At 51.0% G+C, this 26,153-nt stretch overlaps 1 protein-coding gene across 1 annotated transcript in view; it reads right to left on the bottom strand.

The window, feature by feature from the left end:
- Nucleotides 1-1,008: 1,008 nt before the first annotated feature.
- Nucleotides 1,009-26,153, bottom strand: part of LOC123369244 (maestro heat-like repeat-containing protein family member 7) — a 710,553-nt gene continuing 685,408 nt past the window's right edge. The window contains exons 3-11 of the mRNA XM_045014599.1: nt 20,898-20,993; nt 19,574-19,653; nt 18,047-18,173; nt 17,330-17,416; nt 8,335-8,439; nt 7,039-7,174; nt 3,525-3,625; nt 2,318-2,467; nt 1,009-1,038 (exon numbers count right to left, since the gene is read on the bottom strand). Coding sequence (XP_044870534.1) covers nt 1,009-1,038; nt 2,318-2,467; nt 3,525-3,625; nt 7,039-7,174; nt 8,335-8,439; nt 17,330-17,416; nt 18,047-18,173; nt 19,574-19,653; nt 20,898-20,993 — 912 coding nt within the window. The remainder of the gene's footprint in view (nt 1,039-2,317; nt 2,468-3,524; nt 3,626-7,038; nt 7,175-8,334; nt 8,440-17,329; nt 17,417-18,046; nt 18,174-19,573; nt 19,654-20,897; nt 20,994-26,153) is intronic.

Raw genomic sequence — 26,153 nt, 5'->3', positions numbered from 1 at the left:
GAGTAGGACAATGGGACAGACCCCTAGGGAGCTTGTGGAAACTCTTTCGCTGGAGGTTTTCAGAAGGAGGCTGGAGCCATCTGTCCAGGGTGGGTTAGAAACAAGAAGTCCTGCACTGTTGCAGGGGGCTGGATGAGCTGACTTTGCGATCCCTTCTCACCCTGTGATTCTATGAGTGCTGCTGAATAGCACCAGGAGAGCGTTTGGGCGTGTTCCGGCTCGAATATAGCACTGGCTAAAGTCACACTCTTTCTCTCTTTGGCCCAATGACTATACCCCGTGGGAGACTGAGAGACCCCCTCAGGCCATGATGGGGACACACGGCACTCCTTCCCTTGCTGCAGGGGCTGGTACTTACGGCCAAGGGGGGGACGCCAGCTGGTCTCTCAGAGAGCTGATGCTGTCGCCGAGCCGGCTCCTGCAGCATGCTGACCAGCTCCCCAAGGATCTTTCTTGTGGTCTTGGGCTGGGATGTCAGCATCTTCCACATCTCCGCAGCAACACTGCAAAGGGAGAGAGCCAGTGGCACCCGATCAGAGCCCTGCCAGCCTCCTGCACCCCTCAGCACTGGCACGCCTGCTGGGTCTCCCCTCACCAGCCGGCCCTTTGTTGCCCTCCTGCTCCTGCAAGGACCCTGTTGGCTGGTGCAGGCTACATGGGGCCAGGTCTGAGTGTCAGCCACAGGAGAGGCCGAGGGATGCCGTGCAGGGTTTTGCAGATTGGCCTGTGTCCAGGGCAAGCCAGCCTGCAAAACCCTCCAGGAGAAGCAGCAGTTCTGCAGGGAGCAGGAGATCTCTGGAGGGTTCTGCACTCCCCTGTCTCTGGCAGCGGGACCAGTCCGGGGGACCCAGAGTGCAAGTGGTGGTAGCCGCAGCCCCGTACCTGTCACATGACAGTGAGCAGCCCAGCAGGGTTCCGACCACCTCCTTGCTGAACCGGTAGCCCAGCAGGAGAAGGGCCCTGCGCAGCTCCTGCCGGGCAAGTGGCGTGCTGATGGAGTCCAGGTGGTTATGAAATGCTCTTCACAGCCTCTGACACCTGGAAGGGAAATGGGGAGGTGGGGGCCTTGGCTTCCTCGCACGGCTATTGATCTGGGGAGCCAAGGACCTGCTGCACCTGAGAGCCATCTGCCCTCCCATAACCTCTTCACCAGCCCCGGGCCTAGAACACAGCACTAGTTCCCAGCCTATCGATTCATAGACTGCAAGGCCACAAGCGGCCATGGTGATCACCTAGACCAGGGGTAGGCAACCTATGGCACGTGTGCTGAAGGTGGCACGCAAGCTGATTTTCAGTGGCACTCACACTGCCGGGGCCTGGCCACCGGTCCAGGGAGATCTGCATTTTAATTTCATTTTAAATGAAGCTTCTTAAAAATTTTAAAAAATTTATTTACTTTGTGTAGCAGGGTGGACCCTGCTCCGGGGTTTTAAGGGGTTAAAAGTGGCCTGACAGAGCTGGGCTGATTGGGAAAGTGGCTGCAGCTGGAGGCCACGCCCCAAACTGAAGCCCTGGGGCTTATAAGAAGCAGGGTAGCCAGAGCCCAGTCAGACTCTCTCTCTGCTTCCAGAGAGAGATGGGCCTGGCTGCTTAGAGGCTGAGAAGGTACCTAGGGTGAAGCAGGGCTGGGGAAAAGGCTGAGGAGCTGGGGAGCTCCAGCCTAGAAAGCCCCAGGCTGCGGCCTAGCAGTGGGCCAAAGGTACTGGGGTTGCAGAGGGCAGCCCAGGGGTAGGACAAAGCAGCAGGTCCAAACCCCTATTGCCTGTGATGAGTGGGCTGATACTGCAGTCTGCCCCAGGGTGTGGGGCTAGACCATGACTGTCAGTGGCCACTACTGAGGCAAAGTGGGGATAGTAGGGTGGGGGTTCCCCTGGGAGGGGGAGACCCAATTATAGTAAAAGGGGCACCGGGTCCTGGGAGGGACACGGGGCCGATAGTAAAAAGGGGATCACCGGCCTGCAGAGGGCGCTCCGGGCTGAAAAAGAGCCAATTCCCCGGGAAAACCAGCAGGAGGCGCCGCGGCGGTGAGTAGCCCGTTTACACTTTATATACAACAATATTTAGTTATTTATTATAGACTTATAGAAAGAGATTTTCTACAAACATTAAAATGTATTACTGACACGTGAAACCTTAAATTAGAGTGAATAAATGAAGACTTGGCACACCACTTCTGAAAGGTTGCTGACCCCTGACCAAGACTGACCCCCTGCATTTCACAGGCCAGAGAACTGCCCCCCAGTAATGCCTAGCACCCAGAGACAGAGTCTCCCACGGATGGGCTCCCCCAGCAGGGTGTTCTCACTGCAGCTCTTACCCTCCCCAAGCTGAGGCCGGGAACCTCCAGGATCATATGCAGCATGTTCCTGGCCGTCAGTGCGTCATGGATGCTGGAGTCTCTCATGCCCTTGATAGCAACGAGGAGGAAGTCCATGCACTCAGACGTGTCGAAGTACTCCCCAAAAATCTGAAACAAACTGCCAGTGAAACCCCTTTTGCTGCCCAGCGCGGATCCGGTCAGTGGCCTAGCAGCCAGGACTGGCCCGGCCAGGAGTGCAGGCAAACCCCACTCTACCGGGACAGGCCTGGCTTACTGCACCTGGGCAGCACAGTACCCAGCCAGCAATCGGAAGCTGTCATGCATGGCAGAGGCCAGCGTGGCAGTGCACGGGGGCACAATACTGCGCAGCACGGATACACTCTCTAGTGCTCAGCAGGGACTGGCGCTCATGCGCAGATGCAATGATGCCTTTTATTGCATTAATCTCTGAGGAAGCTCCCAGCAAACCTGTCAAGGAGCTGGGATCAGGTTTGGATGAGCCCCAGTGCATCTTGGGATGTGTCATGTAGGGAGGCATATTGGGCTGCATTAGTAGAAGCACTGCCTGCAGATGGAGGGAAGTGATTATTCCCCTCTATTCGGCACTGGTGAGGTCACACATGGAGTATTGCGTCCAGTTTTGGGCCCCGCACAAGAGAAAGGATGTGGACAAATCAGAGAGAGTCCAGCAGAGGGCAATGAAAATGATGCGGGGGCTGGGGCACATGACTTGATAGCAGCCTTCACTACCTGCAGGGGGGTTCCAAAGAGGATGGAGCTCGGCTGTTCTCAGTGGTGGCAGATGAGAGAACAAGGAGCAATGGTCTCAAGTTGCAGTGGGGGAGGTTTAGGTTGGATATTAGGAAACACTATTTCACTAGGAGGGTGGTGAAGCACTGGAATGGGTTACCTAGGAAGGTGGTGGAATCTCCATCCTTAGAGGTTTTTAAGGTCAGGCTTGACAAAGCCCTGGCTGGGATGATTTAGTTGGGTTGGTCCTGCTTTGAGTAAGGGGTTGGACTAGATAATTTCCTGAGGTCTATTATTCTATGAGGTGGAGTGGGCCATAGGCAGGTCTCTGTCCCAGCTGGATGGGGTTAGTCACATCCTGGGTCTGTCCCTTCCCCCTGACTCCTAGGGTGTTAATTTCTGACTCCTGATAACTCTGGGCACAACAATCCCAGGAAGCACTGACTGTAGTTACCGATGTGATATTGCTGATGTTGGTGACCCAGAAGGCTCTCTCAGTTTGACTGTCGTGGAGGAGCTGCCGATACTCTGCACCGTGATTCACCGGCATTTTGGCTGACCCAGGGAGGGGAAACAGACAACAGGCAATATAAATCAGACCTTCGGTTAGCAAACGGGAGTTTTGCAAGGAAGTTTAGAGAGGGTGTGTGAGAGAAAAGTTCATCTAACAAACATACTGTAAACTCAGGCCAATAACCTGTTCCCCCCCATCCCTCCCCCAAACTAAACAAACTAACCCCCCTGGAAGAGTAAAAATAAACCAGGCAGAAGGGCAGCAGCAGCGTGGGGCTCTCCAGTTGATTGCACTGAATGCAGCATGTACGATTACCAGCCCTGTGGGCAGGTAGCATATGTGGGCATTTGGCCCAAGGAGCTACTGGCCCTCGGAGACCAGGAGACCAGAGGGGCTGAACTGGTGGAGCCAAGGGAGACAGTGAGGTACATAGAGGAGACTTTTAGGGATGCAGTAGAGTAGTCCCACCCCCAGTCTGACAGCCTCTGTGCTGCTGAGGAGGGTGAAAGTTTTGGGGAAGGAGAACATCGAGCTGGGGCAGAGGGAGACGATCCCATAGTTGGGACCCACCTTCCAGATGAAGTCATGATGTCCTCTCACACTGAGGCTACCCCTCCTGAGGCGGGAACCCCAGTTACAAAGAGAAGCCAGGAAATAGTAATGGGGGATTCAATCAATAGACATATAAACAGTTGGGTTTGTGATGACTGGGAGAACCGCATGGTAAATTGCCTGCCTGGTGCAAAGGTTGCAACTATCACGAGACATCCAGACAGACTTATGTGCAGTGCTGTGGTATGTAGCCTAGCGTTTAAATCAGCCTCTGTATGAGATAGCTAATGTGAGAGTGAATTTTAAAAAAGTCTCCAGATGTGATCCCTGGTAAGCCTGACTTCAGTACCAGGCAAATTGTTGAAACTATAGGAAAGAACAGAATTATCAGACACGTCGGTGAACACAATTTGTTGAGGCAGAGCCAACATGCCTTTTATAAAGGGAAATCATGCCTCACCAGTCTACTAGAATTCTTTGAAGGGGTCAACAAGGATGTGGAGAAGGGTGATCCAATGGATATAGTGTACTTGGACTTTCAGAAAGCCTTTGACAGGGTCCCTCACCAAAGGCTCTTAACCAAAGGAAGCTGTCATGGGATAAGAGGGGAGGTTCTCTCATGAGTCGGTGGTTAAAAGATAGGAAGCAAAGGACAGGAATAAATGGCCAGTTTTCACAGTGGAGAGAGGTAAATAGCGTGGTCCCCCAAGGATCTGTGTTGAGACCAGTGTAGTTCAACATAGTCATAAATGATCCAGAAAAAGGGGTAACCAGTGAGGTGGCAAAATTTGCAGATGATACAAAATGACTCAAGATAGTTAAATCCAAAGCAGCCTGCGAAGAGCTACAAAGGGATCTAAAAAAAATGAGGGACTGGGCAAGAAAATGGCAGATGAAATTCAATATTGATAAATGCAAAGTAATGCACATTGGAAATCATAATCCCAACTATACATACAAAATTATGGGGTTTAAATTAGCACTCAAGAAAGAGATTTTGGAGTTATCGTAAATAGTTCTCTGAAAACATCCAGTCAACGTGCAGCGGCAGTTAAAAATGCAAACAGAATGTTGGGAACCATTAGGAAAAGGATAGATAATAAAACAGAAAAATATCATAATGGTTCTATACAGTGGTGAGCTGGAGCCGTTTCCCACAGGTTCCCAAGAACCAGTTGCTAAAATTAGACCTCCGTGGAAAACCGGTTGTTAAAGGGCCAGGAGATGGGCAAAGAACTCCGGTCTGCGGGCCGGACCATCCTGTTGCTCCCAGGATTCCCAGCTGGGGAGGCTGAGGTTCCCCTGGCCCCTCCCCCGCTTCCCACCAGCTGCAGCGTGGCCAGTCGCCGGCACCAGTTGGGCAGCTCAGCTGAGCTCGGGAGTCGTCCTGCTGCCGCTTTTTGAGTAGCCCGGCAAGTGTGGGGGGGAAGGGGGCTGCTGCAAGCTCCAGGGCTAGCCAGAGGGGAGGGAAGGGACAAGTGGGGCAATTGGCCCAGGCCCTGCAGGGGCCCCCAGCCCCACGAGGATGTCTCCCCCGCTTTCCCCCACCCCGCAGAGCCGCAGCATGGCCAGCAGCTGGGCAGCTCAGCTGAGCTCCAGAGTCATCCTGCTGCTTTGAGCTGCTGGCAAGGTAAGGTACGGGGGAGGCTGCAAGCTCCAGGGCCGCGGGGGGGAGGGCAAGTGGGGCAATTTGCCCCAGGCCCTGCAGGGGACCCCGTACCCTCCTCTGCTTCCCTCCCTTAAATCAGAACTTTTTATAGGGAACCGGTTGTGAAGATTTTGGCAGCTCATCACTGGTTCTATATAAATCTATGATGCGCCGAAACCTTGAATACTGCATGCAGTTCTGGTCGCCCCATCTCAAAACAGATATACCAGAATTGTAAAAGGTGCAGAGAAGGGCAACAAAAATGATTAGGGGGAAGGAACAGCTTCCATATGAGGAGAGATAAAAAAGATGGGGGGCAAGTCTACACTTCAAACACTGTATCGCCGTAGCTGCACTGGCGCTATAGAGTTTACGTGAAGATGCTCCTATGCAAACAAGCTCTTAATCCACCTCCCTGAGAGGCGCTGGCTAGGTGAGTGGGAGAGGTGCTCCTGCCGACAGGGGTGTGGATTTTTCACACCCCTGAGCAATATAGTTATAACAATATAGGTCTGTAGTAGAGACCTGGGACTATTTTGTTTAGACAAGAGATGACTAAGGGGGGATATGATAGAGGTCTATAAAATCATGACTGGTATGAAGAAAGTGACTAGGGAAGTGTTATTTACTCTTGCACATAACAGGAGAACTAGGGGTCACTTTATGAAATGAAGAGGCAGCAAGTTAAAAACAAACAAAAGAAGGTATCTGTGCACACAATGCACAGGCAACCTGTGGAAATTGTTGCCATGGGATGTTGTGAAGGCTAAAAGTATAATTGGGTTCAAGATAATCAGGGCATGTAACCCCATACTCTGCATGTCCCTAAATCTCTGACTACCAGAAGCTGGGACTGCATGTCAGGGGATGGATCACTCAGAATTTCCCTGTTCAGTTCATTCCCTCTGAAACATGAGGCACTGGCCACTATCTGAAGACACAATACTGGGCTAGATGAAACATTGGTCTGACTCAGTATGTCCATTCTTATGTGAGTTATGAAGAGTAGAATATGGATAGAGGGTAAACATCAGGGTAAACTCCATGGCTTGCAGGACTAAGGATAATAAGGAGGATTTCTTTAAAAAGTGTATTAGGAACAAAAGAAATCGTAGCAGTGGTGTAGGCTCATTACTAGATGGAGACTGTTTAAAAGGTTGCAGAAAAAGTGGAAGTGTTCAATAAATATGTTTTTCATGTTGGAAACCCCATGTCAGTGTATTTAGGAAGGACAAGGGTCTCCAGTGCTCTTACATTTTAGCTGCAGCATGAAGGAGTAGACGTGGTGAAGGCCCTCCACAGCCAATTGCCAGATCTCCTGCTCCTGCTCCGCACAGCACAGAGTGAGACACCCCATCAGCTGGCCCAGGACGCTGAACTCCTCCACTTCCTGACGGAGAGAGGGAGCAAAGGGAGTCACTCGCCCCTGCAGACCTAGCGCAGCGAGTCCCCCTGGCATTGCCCTAGCAATGGGTTAGAACAGGGGGAGGCAGAGGCCACCGCAGAGAGACTGGAGACAATGAGAGCAGGAGGAGCTGTGGGGCCCATCACCAGGGGCTGAGGAAAGCTCAGCAGGGATGGAGAAATCTGGGCAGCAAAGTCAGCAAACGTTACCCCCGAGTGGGGACCCAGGTAACGAATGAACTAACGTCCAGTCTCCATCTCAAGGGCAAGTTCCTAATCCCAGCCCCTTCTGCCATCCCCCTCCCTTCTTTGACCTCAGGCCCAGGAGCTTGGGGTCACCTTGGATTCCTCTGCTCTGCATTCTGCCTCTCTCACTCCATCCTGGAGCTCCCCAGAGCCCTCCCTTTCCGCGCCGCCCCCAGCCTGCCTGCTCTCTCCTGCTGGCTCTCTCCTGCAGCCTTGTCCTCTCGTCTCCCCCTCCTGCAGCCCCTGCACTGGCTCCCTGCTCTTCCCCACCTGGCACCAAGCCCCTTGCCCTCCTCTCCCGGGGTCTGCACAGCCTCCCCACTCCCACTCCCCAGTTCTCTGGCGCCTTTGGCCCCGCCCATCCCTTTCACTGTGTCCCCTCCCACCTCCCTCATTCTGTTCTGCTGACCCAGCCTCTGGGGGCACATCATCCGAGCGACCCCCTCCAGCTGCCAGAGGGGAAGCCCTTCCACAGGGGGGATGGAGCAGCTGGAGCAGCTCAATGGCCCTGAGCATGCAGAGCAAGGGGCGTTCATCTGGCAGCCTGGCAGGAGCTGATGCCAAAGCATCCCACAGGCGTCTGACAAAGGGGGTGAACAAATACCTGGGTTCACAGGCTGCTCTCAGGGCAATCCTGTGTAAATGCACTGACCCTTCGGAGCAGACTTTGGTGCTAGGGGAACAGCGGGGAGAGTCCTTGGAGACAGAATGATGGGACTCAACCCAAATCCCACTGGAGTCAGAGGACAGACCCATCGACATCAGGGCTCGTTAGATTGGACTCCTACTGAGGATCTTGCTAAGTCACTATTCTAGGCCTGCGTTTTCCATGCCAGGGCGTGCTGCACCACGAGGCTGCTCAGTGTAGTTAGGAGGTGGCCAGGGTCACAGGCTGCTCACCTGGAATTTGCACTGAGACCCCATGAATTCCATAAGCCAGGTGATCCTTCCCACTGCCCTCAGCCGCTCATGCACCTCCTTGGATGTAGTCCAGGGGAGCAGGACCTGAGAGAAACAAATTGGGACAATAGATGCTTAACACAATATTAACAACAAGGGGGCAGGAATACAGGCTAGACTAGGGAGAGAACAGGTAAACGACAATTGAGGTCAGTTAGATGTATTCAAGTTGGCAGAGCCTCATGATATTCACCCTAGATGGAGCTAGGCAAAGCAATCGCTGAACCTTTAGGAGGGCTGAGGTCCCAAAGGACTGGAGAAGGGCAGACACAGAACCTGTCTTCAGAAAGGGGAACAAGGAGGTGTGGAGGCCAAGAATTAATTAATAAAGGTTTGAAGGGATCTTAATGTATGTTAGCTAATTAGCAGAAGTTAAGATGTGACCTGTATTCTGTAAGATATCTGGTACAAAGAGAATTGTGTGAAGAGTCGTTACGACCTTGTGAATTGCAGTCTTGTTTTCTGTTCTAGTATTGCAGACAAATAAGATAACGAATAGGTTTATGTATAAACAAATGCAAATGTTTACTTTTACTGTCTCCAGGTTTGCTAGCCACTGTCTGTTAAGAAGGTATAAAAATTGTTATGATTGTTTACTAATTGAGAGAGATCCGTCCAGGACAAGGGGCAACCCAGTTCCTGACACTCTCTCCCTCTTGTGTTCACTAGAGTATTTAATAAAGTATTTGTTTTTGCTGCACCCAAACAAAAAGCGAGAACTGAGTTTTTCTTCGACAATTTGGGGGCTCGTCCGGGATGGCAACGCCCACGGACACACAGACGGCTGCTACAGATCGTTCCCCTTCTAACCCCATGGCGCCACAATAGAGGTAAGAGACCTTTTGAAATCTCTATTGGGGTATCGGAGGAGGACTGTCTGTGGGGGACGTCTGTTTCTGCTGGGCTCACGCCATCTGAACTTATTGACTGTGCAGCAGGATCAAATGCAGAGTGGTATTGGGGAGAGGCCCCAATAAGGTTAGTTTATAGCAGTACTGGGAACTGCTGAGTTGGCCAACAGGTAATGCATAAGGTAATGCATTAGAATGCACCGGTGCTGAGGGGTTTTTACCGCCTCAAGAGGGGTTGTCATACCGCCTCATGGTATTGGTCCGGACCAGGTAACGATGCATCTTGGATAAAAAAAAAAAATAAAAAAAAATAAAAAAAAAATTAAAAAAAAAATTTAAAAAGGTTAAAAAAGGGTTAAATAGAGGAAAAGAGGCCTGTGTGTGTGTGTGTGTGTGTGTGTGTGTATACCTGTGTGAGTGTTCGTTACTGGAAGACGCCCAGATTGCCCTGTGAAGCGATTGCTAATGATCAGGAGTAGTCTAACGCAAGCCCAGTAACTAGTGGATCTTTAGGAGATCCGACCCACGGTGGGCTGACTCAGCTTGGCATAGTCCGGCGAGGAAGCTGCCTGGGTCTAGGAGTGTGTGAACCCATCTTCCCTCCCTTTCCCTTCTGTGTGGGCTACTGACAATCTGATCGTCTCCCTGGAAGCAATTAGAGTACGCGGCTTTATCTCCCAGAGACTAGCCGACGCTCTTTGCTGAAAGGGGGTGTAAGAGGGTCGTAGTCTTTCTTGTGAGTCTCTCCTGTACGTGAGTGCCCTGTAGGGAGGGATTCTTAGATTCTGGTCCGCTAGCGCGGACAGGGACCCCCTCAGTTGGTGTGACTGGAAAATGGGGGGGGAACAGTCTAAACTTTCCACTTTACCCTCTAAGGGTACCCCAGCATATTACATGTACGTACATTATGGTCCTAAAACCTGCAGGTATTTAACTGATTGGAATCTGTACACGCGTGAAAATTCATTTAAACAATGCCCATTAGAAGGTACCTTTGAATTGGATAAACTTACATACCTCAGGGAAACCCTTAAATCACATGCCTCTGCTGCGCAGTGCGAGCACTTTCTGTCTTGGTGGGAGGAAGCAACAAAGAGACTCCATGAGTCTCGGGTGCGGAGTCTGAAGGACTCCCAGGAGAAATTAAAAACTGAAGTACAGGATTTAAAACTTAAATGTAAGACATCCAAATGTCTTCCTGCTTCAGTGCAGCCCTCTGCTTCTCTTTATCCTCAATTAGTTAAACCTGAAAGTGAGGAGGAGACTGCGGAAGATATAGTGGATTGTTTTAGCAGCATTCCACAGCCGCAGCCCGTTCCCCCCACGGCCCCCCCTTCTCAGGCTGTGCAGGCAGTGGTTGTCTCGCCGCCGCAATTATCAACTGCACAAGTTGTTCATTCTCCTTCTTCGGAAGAATTATCTTCTTCCCTACTGACTGACACCAGTAGTCCGGTTAACCCTGCTTCTGCTGATAACCATGCCGGCTACTTTCTTAGAAGCACGACACAGGCACTCCAGGCTCCTTTAAGAGACTTGCCTGGAGCTGGAGCTATAGGGGGGTTAATTAAGGTACATGCCCCTTGGACACCTGGAGATCTTAGAAACTTGGTGAAAGAATTTCCTAAAATCAGGGAGGAGCCAGTAAAGTTTAGAGAAGAGCTCCAGACAGTGATTCAGTGCTATAATCCATCTTGGGCAGATATTAATCAACTTTTACGAGCTGTACTGCCCCCTGAAGTTCAGCAACGGCTTAACAGACAGGCAGCTTGGCCTGATACCAACCCTGGTATTGGGGATGCTTTGGCAGTGGCTAGGAATCGTCTCTTGACCTCTATTTCAGAAGTTTGTCCTAAGAAAACAGATTGGACTAAGATTGCGAATTGTAAACAAAATAAGGGGGAATCCCCTGCTGATTATCTTGATCGACTGACTAAGGTCTTTGAACAGCATTCGGGAATTACTGATCCAGCTGATAATGCCAGGGAAGCGGTAGGAGCTGCTTTTGTTCAGGGACTCTTGCCAAAAGTTCAGCAACCATTGAGAACTATTTGTATTGGCTGGCAAACTAAACCCCTTTCAGAATTGGTGACAGTTGCAAATCATTGTATGGCTTGCATAGACCAGAAGAAAGAAACTAGTGAAACAAAACTTATGGCTTTACAGTTACAAACTTATCAGCTCAGGGGTCGTGGGGGAATGAGAAGAGGACGGGGACGAGGTCGTGGGAGAGGTATGGGAAGGGGTTCCTCATATTCTGCCCAGAATCCTGCCCCGACTGGGAGCACTGCATGCCACTTGTGTGGTCAGGAGGGACACTGGAGGAATGAGTGTCCAAATCGATTAGCTCAGACTCCAACTCAGTTCCCAAATCCTGAAGCGCCTGTATTCTCCCCACAAGGAACCCCTTACTAGGACAGCCTGAGGAAACGTAACTGCATCATGAATCCTTTAATTTCTATTAATCAAGAAGGCCCATTTGTTGATTGTAATATTGCTGGTAAATCTGTTACTTGTCTTGTGGACACTGGGGCTAGTAGATCTGCTCTGAGATCCTCGGAGTTTCCCTCTGTTCCTTTGTCCACTTTGTCTGTTAATGCTGTGGGCATTTCAAACTGTCCTGTTTCGCATCCTGTCACAGTACCCCTCGAAATTTTTCTTGGCCCTCTAGAAGATAAACATTCCTTTCTACTCAGTTCTACTTCTCCTGTGAATTTGCTGGGAAGAGATCTGTTGTGTAAATTAGGTTGTACCATTTACTGTACACCAGATGGCGTATTCTTACAGGTTCCTGATGAGAATACTAACCTGGTGTTGGCCACACTCCATATATCCGAGCCAGCTGCGTCGCAGTCTCCACTCAGCCCTGACCTTGTGCATTTGTTGTCACAAGTGCCCCCCCATCTCTGGTCTCGTCATGCAAATGACGTGGGACAGATTAGAACAGCCGAGCTGGTTAAGATTCTTGTGGACCCTGCTAAGCTTTTGCCAAGGATTCCACAATACCCACTGCGTCCTGAAGCAGTGGCAGGCATAGCTCCGGTTATAGAATCTTTATTGCAACAGGGTATTATTGTTCCCACTATTAGTTCTTGTAATACTCCTATCTTTCCTGTAAAGAAGCCAGGAAGGAATACCTATCGGTTTGTTCAAGACCTTCGCGCTATTAATGCTGTGGTTTTGCCTTCTTTTCCAGTGGTTCCAAATCCAGCTACAATTCTTTCTTGTATTCCACCGTCAGCCACTTATTTTTCTGTTGTAGATTTGTGTTCAGCTTTTTTTTCTATTCCAATTCACCCAGATAGTCAGTATTTGTTTGCCTTTACTTATAAAGGATGTCAGTATACCTGGACCAGGTTACCCCAAGGGTATACTGAATCTCCCTCCCTGTTTTCTCAGATCCTGAAGAAGGATCTGGATGATGTGGTTTTCCCTGGAAAATCAGTACTTATACAATATGTGGATGACCTTTTACTGGCGTCTTTTTCTCTTTTGACTCTTCTAAAACTGATACTCTGACTCTTTTAACTGCTTTAGCTGCCAAAGGTCACAAAGCATCCCAGGAGAAACTCCAACTGTGTCAACCCAAGGTTCATTATCTTGGTCATGATATTTCTCATGGCAAGCGTCATTTGTCAGACTCTCGTGTTTCAGCTATTTTAAATATGCCTAGGCCTAGTACTATTTCTCAAATGCTATTCTCTATTTCTCTACTTCTTAATACTATTTCTCTATTTCTTCCAGGGGCAGGGCTCTGTGCTTATGGACAAGTACCCTGGGGATGTACTGCCCTCCCTAATTGGCTTTCAGATAATGACTACCAAAAGCACCTTGCTACCACAAAGGTTACCCCCACTAGCCCCTCAACCCTGGCCATCACTTCTGTAATTTATCCAGATGTAAACGAAATTGTATATTCTAATGAGATTCATTGGCCCAGACCTTCCCATCTTAGTGATTTATTAGAATATTGCTCAGAAAGCCTATTTTTTAAAGTTCAACAGAATTCCTATGAGAGAACCATTGAGTGGAAAACAAATGGATCAGTGGAAATAGGGATCCATAATATTACTGCACATCAGCCCCGAGAATTTAAATATGAAATTGATGGGTTCCATAGTGAAGTAGATATGATGGTTATTCCTGGAATTTGTGCTATGTTACCTGAAAGAGGCCCTTATTGTTATTTGGTTACCCAATTAGTGAATAATCAAACGACTACCCAAAGAGTTTGTTCTGCTACTGGAAATTTTACCTGTATTGAGACCATTCCAGTGACTGATAATGTGACTTGTACTTTATTGCAATACACTCCCTCTTATGCTATTGATATTAATGCCTCTCAGAAATATATGCAGGTCTACAACCAACAGATGTGGTATAGACCTACGCTGAGGGGAAATGTGCCAGAATATCGGTGGACTGTACTTAACACTACACTAGGGACTGTGAAGTTTACATTGCCTTTATCTAGTTTTCAGATCACCTCTACATATCCAAATTGTTCCCAAGGGGCTGCCATTAGATTAGCACAGCAGAGGGCCTGGGTTATTTCCTCTAGAAAGAAGAGGGATCTAGCAGGATCCTTGTGGGATGGGGCCAATTCTGCAGCTGCTGTTTGGAATATTTTTAAGACCCAGGAGCATGATGAGAAATTGGGCCAATTAGAGAAGGCCACTGGCCTGATTTCTGGGGCACAGCTGACACAAGTGCGAACCGGAGTGGGTGAGTTACATGTCATTTCCGCCCTTAGTTCTCTGACCCAGAATTTATTGAGAGAGATGGTACTGAATATCACTGAGGCTGGGAAGGCATTGCAGTGGGATCTAGCATGTTCGGAAATTCAGGATTTCCTGAATGACCAGCTGATGGCCATTCGGAATGATCTAGTGCACCAAGCTTGGCCCACTGCCCTTACAGACACGTCAGGAGTACCATCTGATCTGTGGCCATGGAGACATACTTGGACACTTTCTGGATGGAAGTGTGGACGTTCACAGTGCTCCTTCCAAGCATATGGACCGGTTAAGGGGGTGTGGGCTCCCACATACCAAATCCTGCCGGGTCCATGGGGAGGATGCATGTGGGATTGGGTGATTCACCAAGATATCTGGGAAGTCAGGCCACCTGATTCTCCTAATCGATTTTTGGTTAGTGCTCCTGGGATTACAGCTGATATTTGGATGGGATTAGGGAATTTATGGACATTTTGGCCGTTAGAACCACCACAGCTTCAGTGTATACGGAAACTGAAGCCAGGGGAAGTTGTCACTGTTTATGACAATATTTGCTGGGAGGGTAGAGGTCAAGGAACTACCCTTACAGGACACCCACTTTTTCAGGCTAATGATAGCTGTGTGTACGTTAATACCACCACATTACGAGATATACATATTAATCTTACTACTGCTGCAGGCACTCATATCATTTACTGGCCTGCAGATAGACTGTTACATGTAGCTCTTAGATTTCAGGTATATTTTAATTGGACTAGAATAGTACCTGATCGGTTTCAGAATTTGCTTTCATTGTTGCCAGAGGTTCGCAGAATCTCTGAGTTGCAAGGGCAAATTCACATGCTTCAGAATATATATCATGCTGAGCAGAATGCCTTTCATACAGCTTATAGAGTGTCTACTTTATGTACTAAGTTTGATGTATTGTGCTTTGTTACCAAAACTGTACGACAACCCCATTATTTTATTCCTATGGGGATGTTATTGTTTGTAGTGTTGTTAGTTGGTGTGGGATTATGTTGTTGTTGTTGTTGTAAAGGACGTAATGATAGTAATACTACTTTTCATGTTCATGCTAATCATGCATTGTCATTGCATCCCATGAAAACCCCTAAGGTTGACATGTCTCCTGTAGACTCTGAAATCCATGGTTTAATGCAAATTGAGATTTGAGGTATTTGTTGTACTAGAAGTACAAAAGGGGGGAGTGTGGAGGCCAAGAATTAATTAATAAAGGTTTGAAGGGATCTTAATGTATGTTAGCTAATTAGCAGAAGTTAAGATGTGACCTGTATTCTGTAAGATATCTGGTACAAAGAGAATTGTGTGAAGAGTCGTTACGACCTTGTGAATTGCAGTCTTGTTTTCTGTTCTAGTATTGCAGACAAATAAGATAACGAATAGGCTTATGTATAAACAAATGCAAATGTTTACTTTTACTGTCTCCAGGTTTGCTAGCCACTGTCTGTTAAGAAGGTATAAAAATTGTTATGATTGTTTACTAATTGAGAGAGATCCGTCCAGGACAAGGGGCAACCCAGTTCCTGACACTCTCTCCCTCTTGTGTTCACTAGAGTATTTAATAAAGTATTTGTTTTTGCTGCACCCAAACAAAAAGCGAGAACTGAGTTTTTCTTCGACAGAGGCCCCAAGGAATTATAGACCTGTCAGCCTAACTTTGGTACCCAGAAAGATACTGAACAAGTTATTAAACAGTATGTAAGAATCTAGAGGAGATAATAGGGTAATAACGAATAGCACCATGGATTTGTCCAGAACAAACCATGCCAAACCAATCTAATTTCCTTCTTTGACAGGGTTACTTGCCTAGTGGATGGAGGCAGGCAGTATGATGATGATGTATATGAAGTTTAGTAAGGCTTTTGACACAGTCCCACAAGACATTCTCATAAGCAAACTAAGCCAGTCTGATCCAGATGAGATTACTATAAGGTGGGCGTCCAACTGATGGAAAGACCATACTCAAAGAGGAATTATCACTGACTTGCTAGCAAACTGGGAGGGTGTCTCAAGTGGGGTCCCCCAGGGGTGTGCCTGGTCCAGTACTAATCAATATTTTCATTAAGAACTTGGTTAACGGAAAAGAGAGGATGCTTGTAAAGTTTGTGGATGACACCAAGCTGGGAGGGGTTGCAAGCACTTTGGAGGACAGATTAGAATTCAAAATCAGCTTGCTAAATTGGAGAGTTGGTCTGAAGTCAACAAGATAAAATTCAGTCAAAACAAAAGTGACGTAACACACTTAGGGAAGGAAAAATGCATAAAAACAAAGTGGGGGATAACCGGCTAGGTGGCAGTACTGCAGAAAAGGATCTGGGGGTTATCATGGATCTCACACTGAATATGAATCAACAGTGTGATGCTGTTGTGAAAAAGGGAAATGCCATTCTGAATTGTGTTAGCTTGGAGCTCTGTGTCCAGTTGCAGGCACCATGCTTTAAGAAAGATGTGAACAAACTGGGGCCAGTCCAGAGGACAGCGACAAAAATGATCAGCAGTTTGGAAAACCTGACCTGTGAAGAAAGGTTGAACGAACTGGGCATGTTTCATCTTGAGAAGACATTGGGGGCACCTGTAACAGTCTTCAAATACGTTAAGGGCTGTTATACAGAGGATGGTGACAAATTGTTCTCCATGTCCCCTGGAGGTAGGACAAGAAGTAATGAGCTTAATCTGCAGCAAGGGAGATTTAAGTTAAATATTAGGAAAAAGTCTAAGGGTGGCTAAGCACTGGGACAGGTTACCTAGGGAAGTGGTGGACTCCCCATCATGGAGGTTTTAAAAAACAGGCTGGACAAACACTCAACAGGGACAGTCTAGGAATGCTTGGCCCTACCTCAGTGCAGGGGGTGGAGTAGATGACCTCTTGAGATCCCTTCCAGCCCTGCACTTCTGTGATTCCCTCTTCCCAGGTTCTGGGATCGAGGAGACCGAATCTCTGTCAAGGACATTTCCCTCTTTTGGGAGCACAAACGACCCACAGAATCTACTTCCTGTGGCCCCAGAACTAGAATGTTGGGGGAATCTAGCTCTGGGCTCTGGCCAGGTTGGTGGGGCCCATGGTGAACACAAAGGAATACCAGGTTCACATTGGGGCTCAGTGGAGAACACAGCAGATCCCGCCCACGCTCCTCCACCCCCACCCCATACACACTTTCTCAGATATAGTGGGGGCACTTGGCCCTCCAGCCCAAGAACCTTTGTAGAGAACGTACTCTGAGGAGCCGAAGGCACGGGGGTGTCCCATGCTTGGGATTAAACAGAGCCTTGGTCCCTGAGCCCCACCCCAGCTACAGAACGAGTCCCCTTCCTGCCCCCACGCCACCAGACCTTCAAGATGATTTGCAGCACCAGAAGGTTGGGCTCCTGATCCTCGCACACCAAGGCCTTCAGCATCTCATCCATGATTTTCAGAGTCTGCATGCAGAGCAGAGGAGAAACCAGAGCAAGTGGAGTTACCCAGCCAGGTGATGAACCAATGCCCTGGCGTGTGACACCCCCCCAGGTCATAGCAGCCCCTGGTATTACAGCTCACCCACTCACTTGTACCCGCAGGGGACCTACTACAAACTCCTCCTGGCAACAGGGCCCCACCTGTCTTTGCTCTCCCCAGAAAGCACACTGCACACAGTCTATCCCACTGGGAGAGTCGGACAGGACTCCACATTTGGAGGGCAGATTTCCAGCCAAGCTTCGGCTCCCCTGGCCTATGTGCACCTGAAGCAGCCGATCTCAGGCCTGTGCCCCCAGCCACGCATGGGGGATGAATGTGCTTGTGAAGGGAGTGTCTGTTCCCCACTAATTGTCGGTGCATGTGAATGATAAATGCCTACTACTGCTACCCTAGGAGGGAGTTACTCCTTTATCTGGGCCTGTGCTTTGGGGCCTGTGCTTTGGTGCTGCAGGTCCTGCGCTGAAGTCCTGTCGGGGAGCTGTGATCATTACACTCTTATGCCAGTGCCAGGTAACCTAGGGGACAGTACACGAGCGAGTGGCAGGATTCCCACTCGGTTTGGGACGGCTCAACATGGCCGGTTTGGGGCTTACTTTGGTGCAGAGAGCAGCCTCCACCTCCTCCTCCATGGTGTGTGCTGGAGGCAGGGAGAAGATGCTGGAGAAGCAGGTGGCGAGCAGGCTGGGTCGTGTCAGGACCAGCCACGGTAGCTTCATTTTGCTAAGAGAAGAGACACATGCGGATTTGGGGTCTGAGGCAGGACTGATGTGCTAATATTGCCCTCAGGCTCCCAGGACATGGAAACACCTGCGAGGGCTCCAGCTGGCAGGTGGCAGATGAGAACAGGCCGGGGGGGGGGGTGTGGAAGGAGTTGGTGCTGCCTTCTCTCATACCAGCAGGCAGGGACTTAGTGTAGCCTGCAGCTGTCTGCTGTGACCCCACCAGCACTCACCGGCTGGGGCAGAGATCGCTGCGCTTCACCAAGAAACAACATCCTGCAAATGGCATGGACGGGAGACTAGAGCCTGCTGGCACCAAAGCGCCTCTGAACCCAGCGGCCACAGTGCAGAGGAGCCTGCCAGTCCTGCCCCACTGGGGGCAAGAGACCCTCCCACCACAGCCGTCTGCACTGCGGCTGCACAGTCCAGGCCAGCAGAGAGATGCTGCATCAGCCCACAGCCGGGCAGAACCGAAGCAGGGATCTAAGCCCTGCCCCTGCCCATTGCTCTCAGCCTGCTGGACAGGGCACACAGCTGTGTGCAGGGGGGCAGGAAGGTGGGGACAGCCCAGACAGCATTAACCTCTTCACCCCCACTGCCAGAGCATGGCCCCAGCACATGCAATGAGGTGCCAGGTGACTACTTGAGCTGCCCCTGCAGGACAGAGCCGCGCCCCTCGTGGCAGGCGGCAGCCAGTGAGGAACAGCTACGCCCACTGCTGATGCAAATCCCGCCCTCTCTCACCCCCGCAGAGACGCGATCATGGCCAATGCCGTTGCCTGCCCCGTTGTCAGGAAGCCAGTGCGCAGTGGGGAGAGTTGCTCCAGCTCCTGCCCCACCTCCCCTTCCCATTCCTGGGGAACTAATTGAGCCAACAGCGAGAGCCCAGCTCCAGCCCGCAGCATCCATCACCTTCCAGACGCCTGATGGGCAGGCTTCTGGGAAGCTCAGAGCAGGGCACTAGCGGCACTGAGAGAGAGCCCCCCATGGCACAGGCAGTGCCAAGTGCCAGGGCTCAGCCTGCCCAGCCTCTCAGCCACTGGGAGTCGCTGAGCTGCCAGTGTGACGCAGCTGGCACTGACTCCAATCGCTCCGCTCCAGCAGCACCTAACTGCCCCTCTCCCCTCAGAGGGGACCGGTCCTGCCTTCCACGCTCCCTCCACCATATCTTCATAAGGCCACGTGGAGAGGTCACCAGGCACCGAAGGATCCTCCACCACCTACCCACTGGTGCCAGTCCACATGCACCAGCACCATCATCTGGTGCCACATTTCCTGGGGGAATCAGAAAATGGGGGAGGAGCAGAGGGGGGAATGCCCTGGAAAACTGGCCATGCCAAGTGGCTGGCATGTCTGGCTGCATGTAGCACTGGCTGGGGCTGGGCCGGGCAGGCTGGGTACCTCAGCTTCATGATGGCGAGCATTGCTTGCTGACGCATCACGCCGGTCAGGGAGTCGACGGACTCGTGATCAATCAGCTCCTGAGGAGACAATGTGGGGAAATGCCAGCTGGGCTCCAAGCTCCTGCAAGGCTCCGACAGGGGAGCAAAGCGCAGGGCCTGCAACACGTGGGCTCAGCAGCCAGGTCGTCATACTGCAGGCTTGATGGTGTGCAGGGCTCCAGCCAGGGAGCGCAGTGCAGGGCCTGTGCTCAGTGTCCCAGTGTCACGCGCCAGTGCTCTGCAAAGGCTCCATCAGCATTAGCACCCAAGGACTCCACCTGAGATCAGGCCCCCTTGTGCCCGGTGCTGCACACACACAGTGAGAGCCAGTCCCTGCCCCAGAGAGCTCACGAGCTAACTAGACGAGACAAGGCATGGGAAGGAAATTGAGGCACAGAGGGGGAAGTGACTTGCCCAAGGTCTTACTGCAGAACTGGGAGTAGAACCCCGGTGTGCTGAGCCCAGCCCACTGGACCACCCACCAGCCCACGCTGTCCCACGTTCAGGGAAGGGAGGTTAGCTCTGGAAAGCTTTCTGCAGTGCTGGAGAGCAAAGACTTTCCAAATCTACGGAGCAGATTTGTTGCTAGTTCCCTAGTGGGCACTGACTGCGGAGTGTTGGGGCTCTGGGCAGGGAGACTGGCGTACACAGAGCGACCCGGTGACTTGGGAAGCTGGGTGCAAGGGAACAATCTACGTTTCAATACAGTTATATGTTTAGGAACAAAGACGGCAGGCCACACCCACAGCATGTGGGGCTCTAACCTGGGAAGCGGTGACTCTGGAAAAGACTTGGCAGTCATGGTAATCAGCTGCCCATGAGCGCCCAGTGCGAAGTTGGGGCCAAAAGGGTTAATGCCATCCCAGGATGTACAAACAGGGCAATCTCCAGTTGTTAGAGAGGTTATTTTCCCTCTGTATTTGGCACTGGTGCGACCGCTGCTAGGATCCTGTGTCCGGGTCCGGTGCCCACAATTCAAGGAGAATGTTGATAAATTGGAGGGGGGTCAGAGAACAGCCCCAAGAGTGACTGAAGGACTGGGAAACATGCCTGATAGTGAGAGACTCAAGGAGCTCAATCAGTTCAGCTTAACAAAGAGAAAGTGACAGGGTGACTTGATGACAGTCTGTAAGTACCTACAGGGGAAGCAAATACTGGATAATGGGCTCTTCAGTCTGACTCGATCCAATGATTGGCAGCTGAAGTTCGACAAATCTGCAAAGATCTCCAGGCCAGTCACTAAACCCGCCAAGTAACACAGCCCCAGTGTGTGTTTTACTCACCTTTATCTTCTCCACTAGCAGGCCTTTGTCCATAAAAGCAGGCAGGCTGCTGAGGGTGCTGATGGAATCCAAGAACTTGAGTTTCTTGGCCTCGTCCTACGCCCCGCAGAGATTAGACACAAACAGGAAGGTTAGCGTGGAAAGGAGCTGCCAGTGGAGAGATGTCAGAAAGCTTCCCCCCAGTGCTGCTCAGGCTTTGATATCCCAAATGGCAGAAGGCCATTCATCTGGCAACAGGAGTGACTATCTGGGGAGGGCAGGGCAGGGCAGGGCAGCTCTGTATGAAACCGGACCAGAGAGGGAGCAGATCTCACGGGGTAGGTGTCCAGAGAGGAACTGCAACATGGCAGCTAAGCAGCCAGACAGTGTTAGTAGGGGCTTGACAGAGTGGGAGGAACATCTGGGTGGGACACCCTGACACCTCAATATTCACCACTGTCATGTCATTAGGATATGTTTTGTACAAAGTACATATTGTAAGGTATTGTAAAAGTCTTTATCTGCTAGACATTAATGTCTCGTTGGATTGTATGTGCTATCGCTGTATGTGCAGTTATGAGGTTCAGCTATGTATGTGTTCCTGAAACACGTTGTGAGGTTCAAAACAGCCTATCAGATACAACAGTAAAAATGCCAAACAATGGCTTATTGAGGAAATGCACACAAACAGCATAGAAACCTCTTCGAGATAACGCTACACAGTGGGAACTGTTGGACCCAGGTCGCAGCAAAAGAGTTTTCCAGCAGGTGGGAAGAGGAGATAAAAGGGGAACAATGACATCGGGGGGACCTCACGCTCCCTGCAATAAGACACCTGGACACCTGAGGGACAAAGATTGAGCTATGAGAAGTGATGGTCTCAGGCTGGAGAGAGATTCCTAACCTGTGTAAGAAAACCTGGGAAATCCAAGCTGCACAGCAAAGAATCTTAAGAATCTGCCAGCCTGAGAATTTGCTAGTGTAGATCCTATCTATCTAGTGTGGAAAGCTTAGTTTGTATGTTGTGTTTATTTACTAAGGTAATCTGACTTGTTCTGTTTGCTATCTCTTAGAACCACTTAAAATCTACCTCTTGTAGTTAAGAATCTTATTTCTTGTTTATCCCATAACCCAGTGTGTACAATTAGTAACTGGGGGGAGGGGCAAAGAGTTGTGCATGCCTCTCTCCACATCAAGGGAGGAGGCAAATTTCATAAAACCTTTGGGTCTGTACTCCAAAGGAGGTGGGCACCAGAGTACTGGGACAAGCCCCTTCAGCTGAGTCTTCCCAGAGCTGATCTCAGGGTCTGTGTCTTTCTGCAGCTGGGCGTGGCCCTGCCTGAGTGTATGGCTGAAAGTGGCTTGTGAACTGAGCCCAGGGCTGCCCAGAGGATTCGGGGGGCTGGGGCAAAGCAATTTCAGGGACCCCTTCCATAAAAAAATAGTTGCAATACTATAGTGTCATGTATTTGGAAATGTAAAAAATAACCAGTGAAATACATTCAAAAATTAATTTTTAATAATTTGAAAATACACCTCTACCTCGATATAACACTGTCCTGTGGAGCCAAAAAGTCTTACCGCATTATAGGTGAAACCGTATTATATCGAACTTGCTTTGATCCACTGGAGTGCGCAGCCCGACCCCCCGCAGTGCACTGCTTTACCGCGTTACATCCGAATTCGTGTTATATTGAGTAGTGTTATATCGGGGTAGAGGTATACACGAAATACATGATTTTAAAACATTCAATGCTTTAATGTGTGTGTCATAACTATCAAGGGAAGGGAACTGCCCTCCTGTGTACAATACTATAAAATCCCTCCTCGGCAGAGACACTAAAATCCTTTTACCTGTAAAGGGTTAAGAAGCTCAGGTAACCTGGCTGACACCTGACCCAAAGGACCAATAAGGAGACAAGATACTTTCAAATCTTGGGGGCGGGGAGGAGGCTTTTGTTTGTGCCCTTTGTTTTGGTGGTGTTCGCTCTTTGAACTAAGAGGGACCGGACATCAATCCATGTTCTCCAAATCTTTCTGAACAAGTCTCTCATATTTCAAACTTGTAAGTAACAGCCAGGCAAGGCGTGTTAGGTTTAACTTTGTTTTCTCAACTTATAAATGTTCCTTTTTGCTAAGAGGATTTACCTCTGTTTGCTGTAATTTTGAACCTAAGGCTAGAGGGGGTTCCTCTGGGCTCTATGAATCTGATTACCCTGTAAAGTTATTTTCCATCCTGATTTTACAGAGATGAGTTTTACCTTTCTTTCTTTAATTAAAAGCCTTCTTTTTAAGAACCTAATTGATTTTTTCCTTGTTTTAAGATCCAAGGGGATTGGATCGGTGTTCACCAGGGACTTGGTAAAGAAGTTTCTCAAGACTATCTAGGGAAGGGAGTTAGTATTTAGGAGTGGTGGCAGCAAAACCAGATCTAAGCTGGTAGTTAAGCTTAGAGGTGTTCATGCAGGTCCCCACATCGGTACCCTAAAGTTCAGAGTGGAGAAGGAACCTTGACAGTATATATACATTTGCAATTACATAATGGGCTGTTGCTGGGTGATGGTGATGGTTGGTGCCAATGGGCCGGCGCTGCCTGGGGGTGGCGCTGCTGTTGCCCAGGGCTGGGTGGGAAGCTGGGCTCAGGGCTGGGGGGGCCTGTCAGGAGGGTGTCCAGCTCAGAGGGGCTTACCATGCTGCTTACTCCCACCTCCCCCCTCTCCCAGAGCCTCAGAGCGTGCCGCGTCCAGGAGCTTTCCTGGCCCCTGGACAGAACTGCAGCAGCCTGGCTCCATCAGGACCTGAGCTCACAGCCCCGCCCCCTTACCATGCGGCTCTGAGCGGGAGGTGCTCAGGCCACGCCCCCTTACCATGCAGCTCAAGCAGGAGGTGCTCAGGCCATGCCTCCTTACCATGTGGCTCTGAGCAGGAGGTGCTCAGGCCATGCCTCCTTACCATGCAGCTCAAGCGGGAGGCGCTCTGGCCCCGCCCCCTTACCATGTGGCTCCAAGCGGGAGGAGCTCAGGCCCCGCCCAAGCCACGCTGCTTTAGTTCTGTCCAGGGCCACTCCTGGAGGCGGTGCGCTGAGGCGCCGGGGGATGGGGGCAGGCGGAGGGAGCCTCTGGCATTCTCGTGGGGGCCTCGGCGTGGCCCGGGGCCTGGTGCAAATTGCCCCACTTTTCCCCCCCTTCTGGGTGGCCCTGCGCAAGCCCAGCAAGACAAGGTAAAGGGGGCCCAGGCTGGCAGAACAGGCGGGCTCAGTGGTATCCCGATACATCAGGTGGCACCTCAAAGGGGCTGGAAATTGAAAGTAGACAAATTCAAACTGGAAATGTACGTTTTTAACTGAGAAAGTAATAGACCATTGGAACAACTGAGCAAGTGGCATGGTGGGTGACCTTTTGTAACTCAAGGCAGGACATTTTTAAGATACTTTAGTTTCAACAGGAATTATTCGGGGGCTGGTCTCTGGCCTGTGTTATACAGGAGGTCACAGTGGTCCCATCTGGCCTTAGAATCCATGCATCTCCCGGAGAAGGGCGGATGGTGCATGTGGACAGGGCACTAGCTGACAGGTCAGAGGAGGGCTCTTAGTACCTGTTCATTGCTTGTGAGAAAGGCGTTGATGTTCTCCAGGGCCTCTTTCTCCTCCCAGTCTATCCTCCTAAAGCAGGCGTTGCAATAGGATGGTGAATCTGATCAAAGACAGAGCGGTGGTAATACCTGGGTCTGCCAAGCTGCAGGCTGGGTGACAGAGATCTTAGAGAAAACCCTTACCCCTCACTCCCGCCCCAGCAGGGGAGCAGCCCCCATGCACAGCAGGGTCTGGCACAGCGATTCCTGGATTCCTCACCTCTTTGCTGCCCAGCCCAGCAAGGATCCAGTCAGAGCCCTGGTTCCCAACAGCCACCCCACTTCCCCGCCCAGCATGCAGGCTCAGTCTGGGGATTTGGAGAGCGTCACATCTGGAAGGAGGGATGATGTCAGGCCATGAGTGGTGTCCCAACTCTCCAGGCCATTGCTGGAGGGGGCAGAGGGACTGGCAGTGAATTGCTCTGGTCCTCGTGTAGGAGAGGGAACAGTTGCCCAGTCTGTGTGAGATATGGGTACCCAGAGCCTGCCCGTTCTGCTTGTTCTGACTGCCTCTCCTGCCGCCAACAGCCAGCCAGAGCCATCGGGTGTAACCTGGGCAGGCACTGGGCTCCCATCGTCAACCCTCCCCCCCAAATGCCCTGTGCTGGGACATGCAACAAAGGAGCCAGCAGATGGGGCTGCAACACCAGGGGGCATCTTATGCTCTGGCCGGTGCCCTGCAATCCTAGGCTTTAAACAACCCACCCTGCACCAAGCAGCCCTTCGACGGGTGGAAAATATCTTCCAACCCTGCAGCGTGACAGATCAGGGTGGGCGATTCAGTCAGTCTCCACCCCATGCTTCGGCTGCCGTTTCTAATGCCCCAATCAGCTCTAGAGGCTGCAGCCTGCTGCCAGCAGGAGGGGCCATTCCCCCCTGCCGGGGTTTTCCTGTCTCTCCATCTCATGGCAGCTCAGAGCAATACAAGGTCTATGGAGTCTTCTCCCCCCAGTGACACCCTAGTCCTGCCACCCAACCCCCAGAGGGCCAAGCCCCACCGCAATGCAGGGCCATGGCCCCGGCCATTTCTGCAGCCCCCTCCGCCCACCCAGGAGGTACCCACTCACTGGCACGGAAGGGCTGAGGCACACACAGCTCCTGCTTCTGCTGTGGGATATTTTGCCAACTCTCCCCATGGGGCGGTTTCCTCTCCACCCAGGCACCGATGGGCATTGAGGAGTCCTTGGGGGCATCTTCAGCCATCCTGCAAGAAGCCAGGACAAGGCATTGCTTGTGAGTGACGAGAGGTGACTGCCCCGTTCAGCATCAGGGCCAGCCCAATTATTTCTGTTCCACCAGCGCCTACAGATGCCAGCTGAGATCAGGGCCCTGTATGCACCAGGCAGGGCCGGCTCCAGAGCCCAGCGGGGCAAGCACCCGCCTGGGGCGGCCCTTTCTCGGGGGGGCGGCAGGCTGGGCTGGCGGACCTGCCGCAGTCATGCCTGCGGCAGCTCAACCGGAGCCGCCGGACCAGCGAACCGCCCGCAGCTGCGGGAGGTCCAGCCAAGCCGCGCGACCAGCGGACCCTCCGCAGTCATGCCCGCGGGAGGTCCGCTGCTCCCGCGGCTCGGGGGCGCCTCCCGGGCATGATTGCTTGGGGCGGCCAAATTTGTAGAGCCGCCCCTGGCACCAGGTGCTGCAGACAAT

The sequence above is a fragment of the Mauremys mutica genome, chromosome 4 (assembly GCF_020497125.1).
Source record: "Mauremys mutica isolate MM-2020 ecotype Southern chromosome 4, ASM2049712v1, whole genome shotgun sequence".
Taxonomy (NCBI): domain Eukaryota; kingdom Metazoa; phylum Chordata; order Testudines; family Geoemydidae; genus Mauremys; species Mauremys mutica.
Note: the sequence above shows the minus strand (reverse complement) of the source record. Positions and strands in the feature narration are given on the sequence as shown.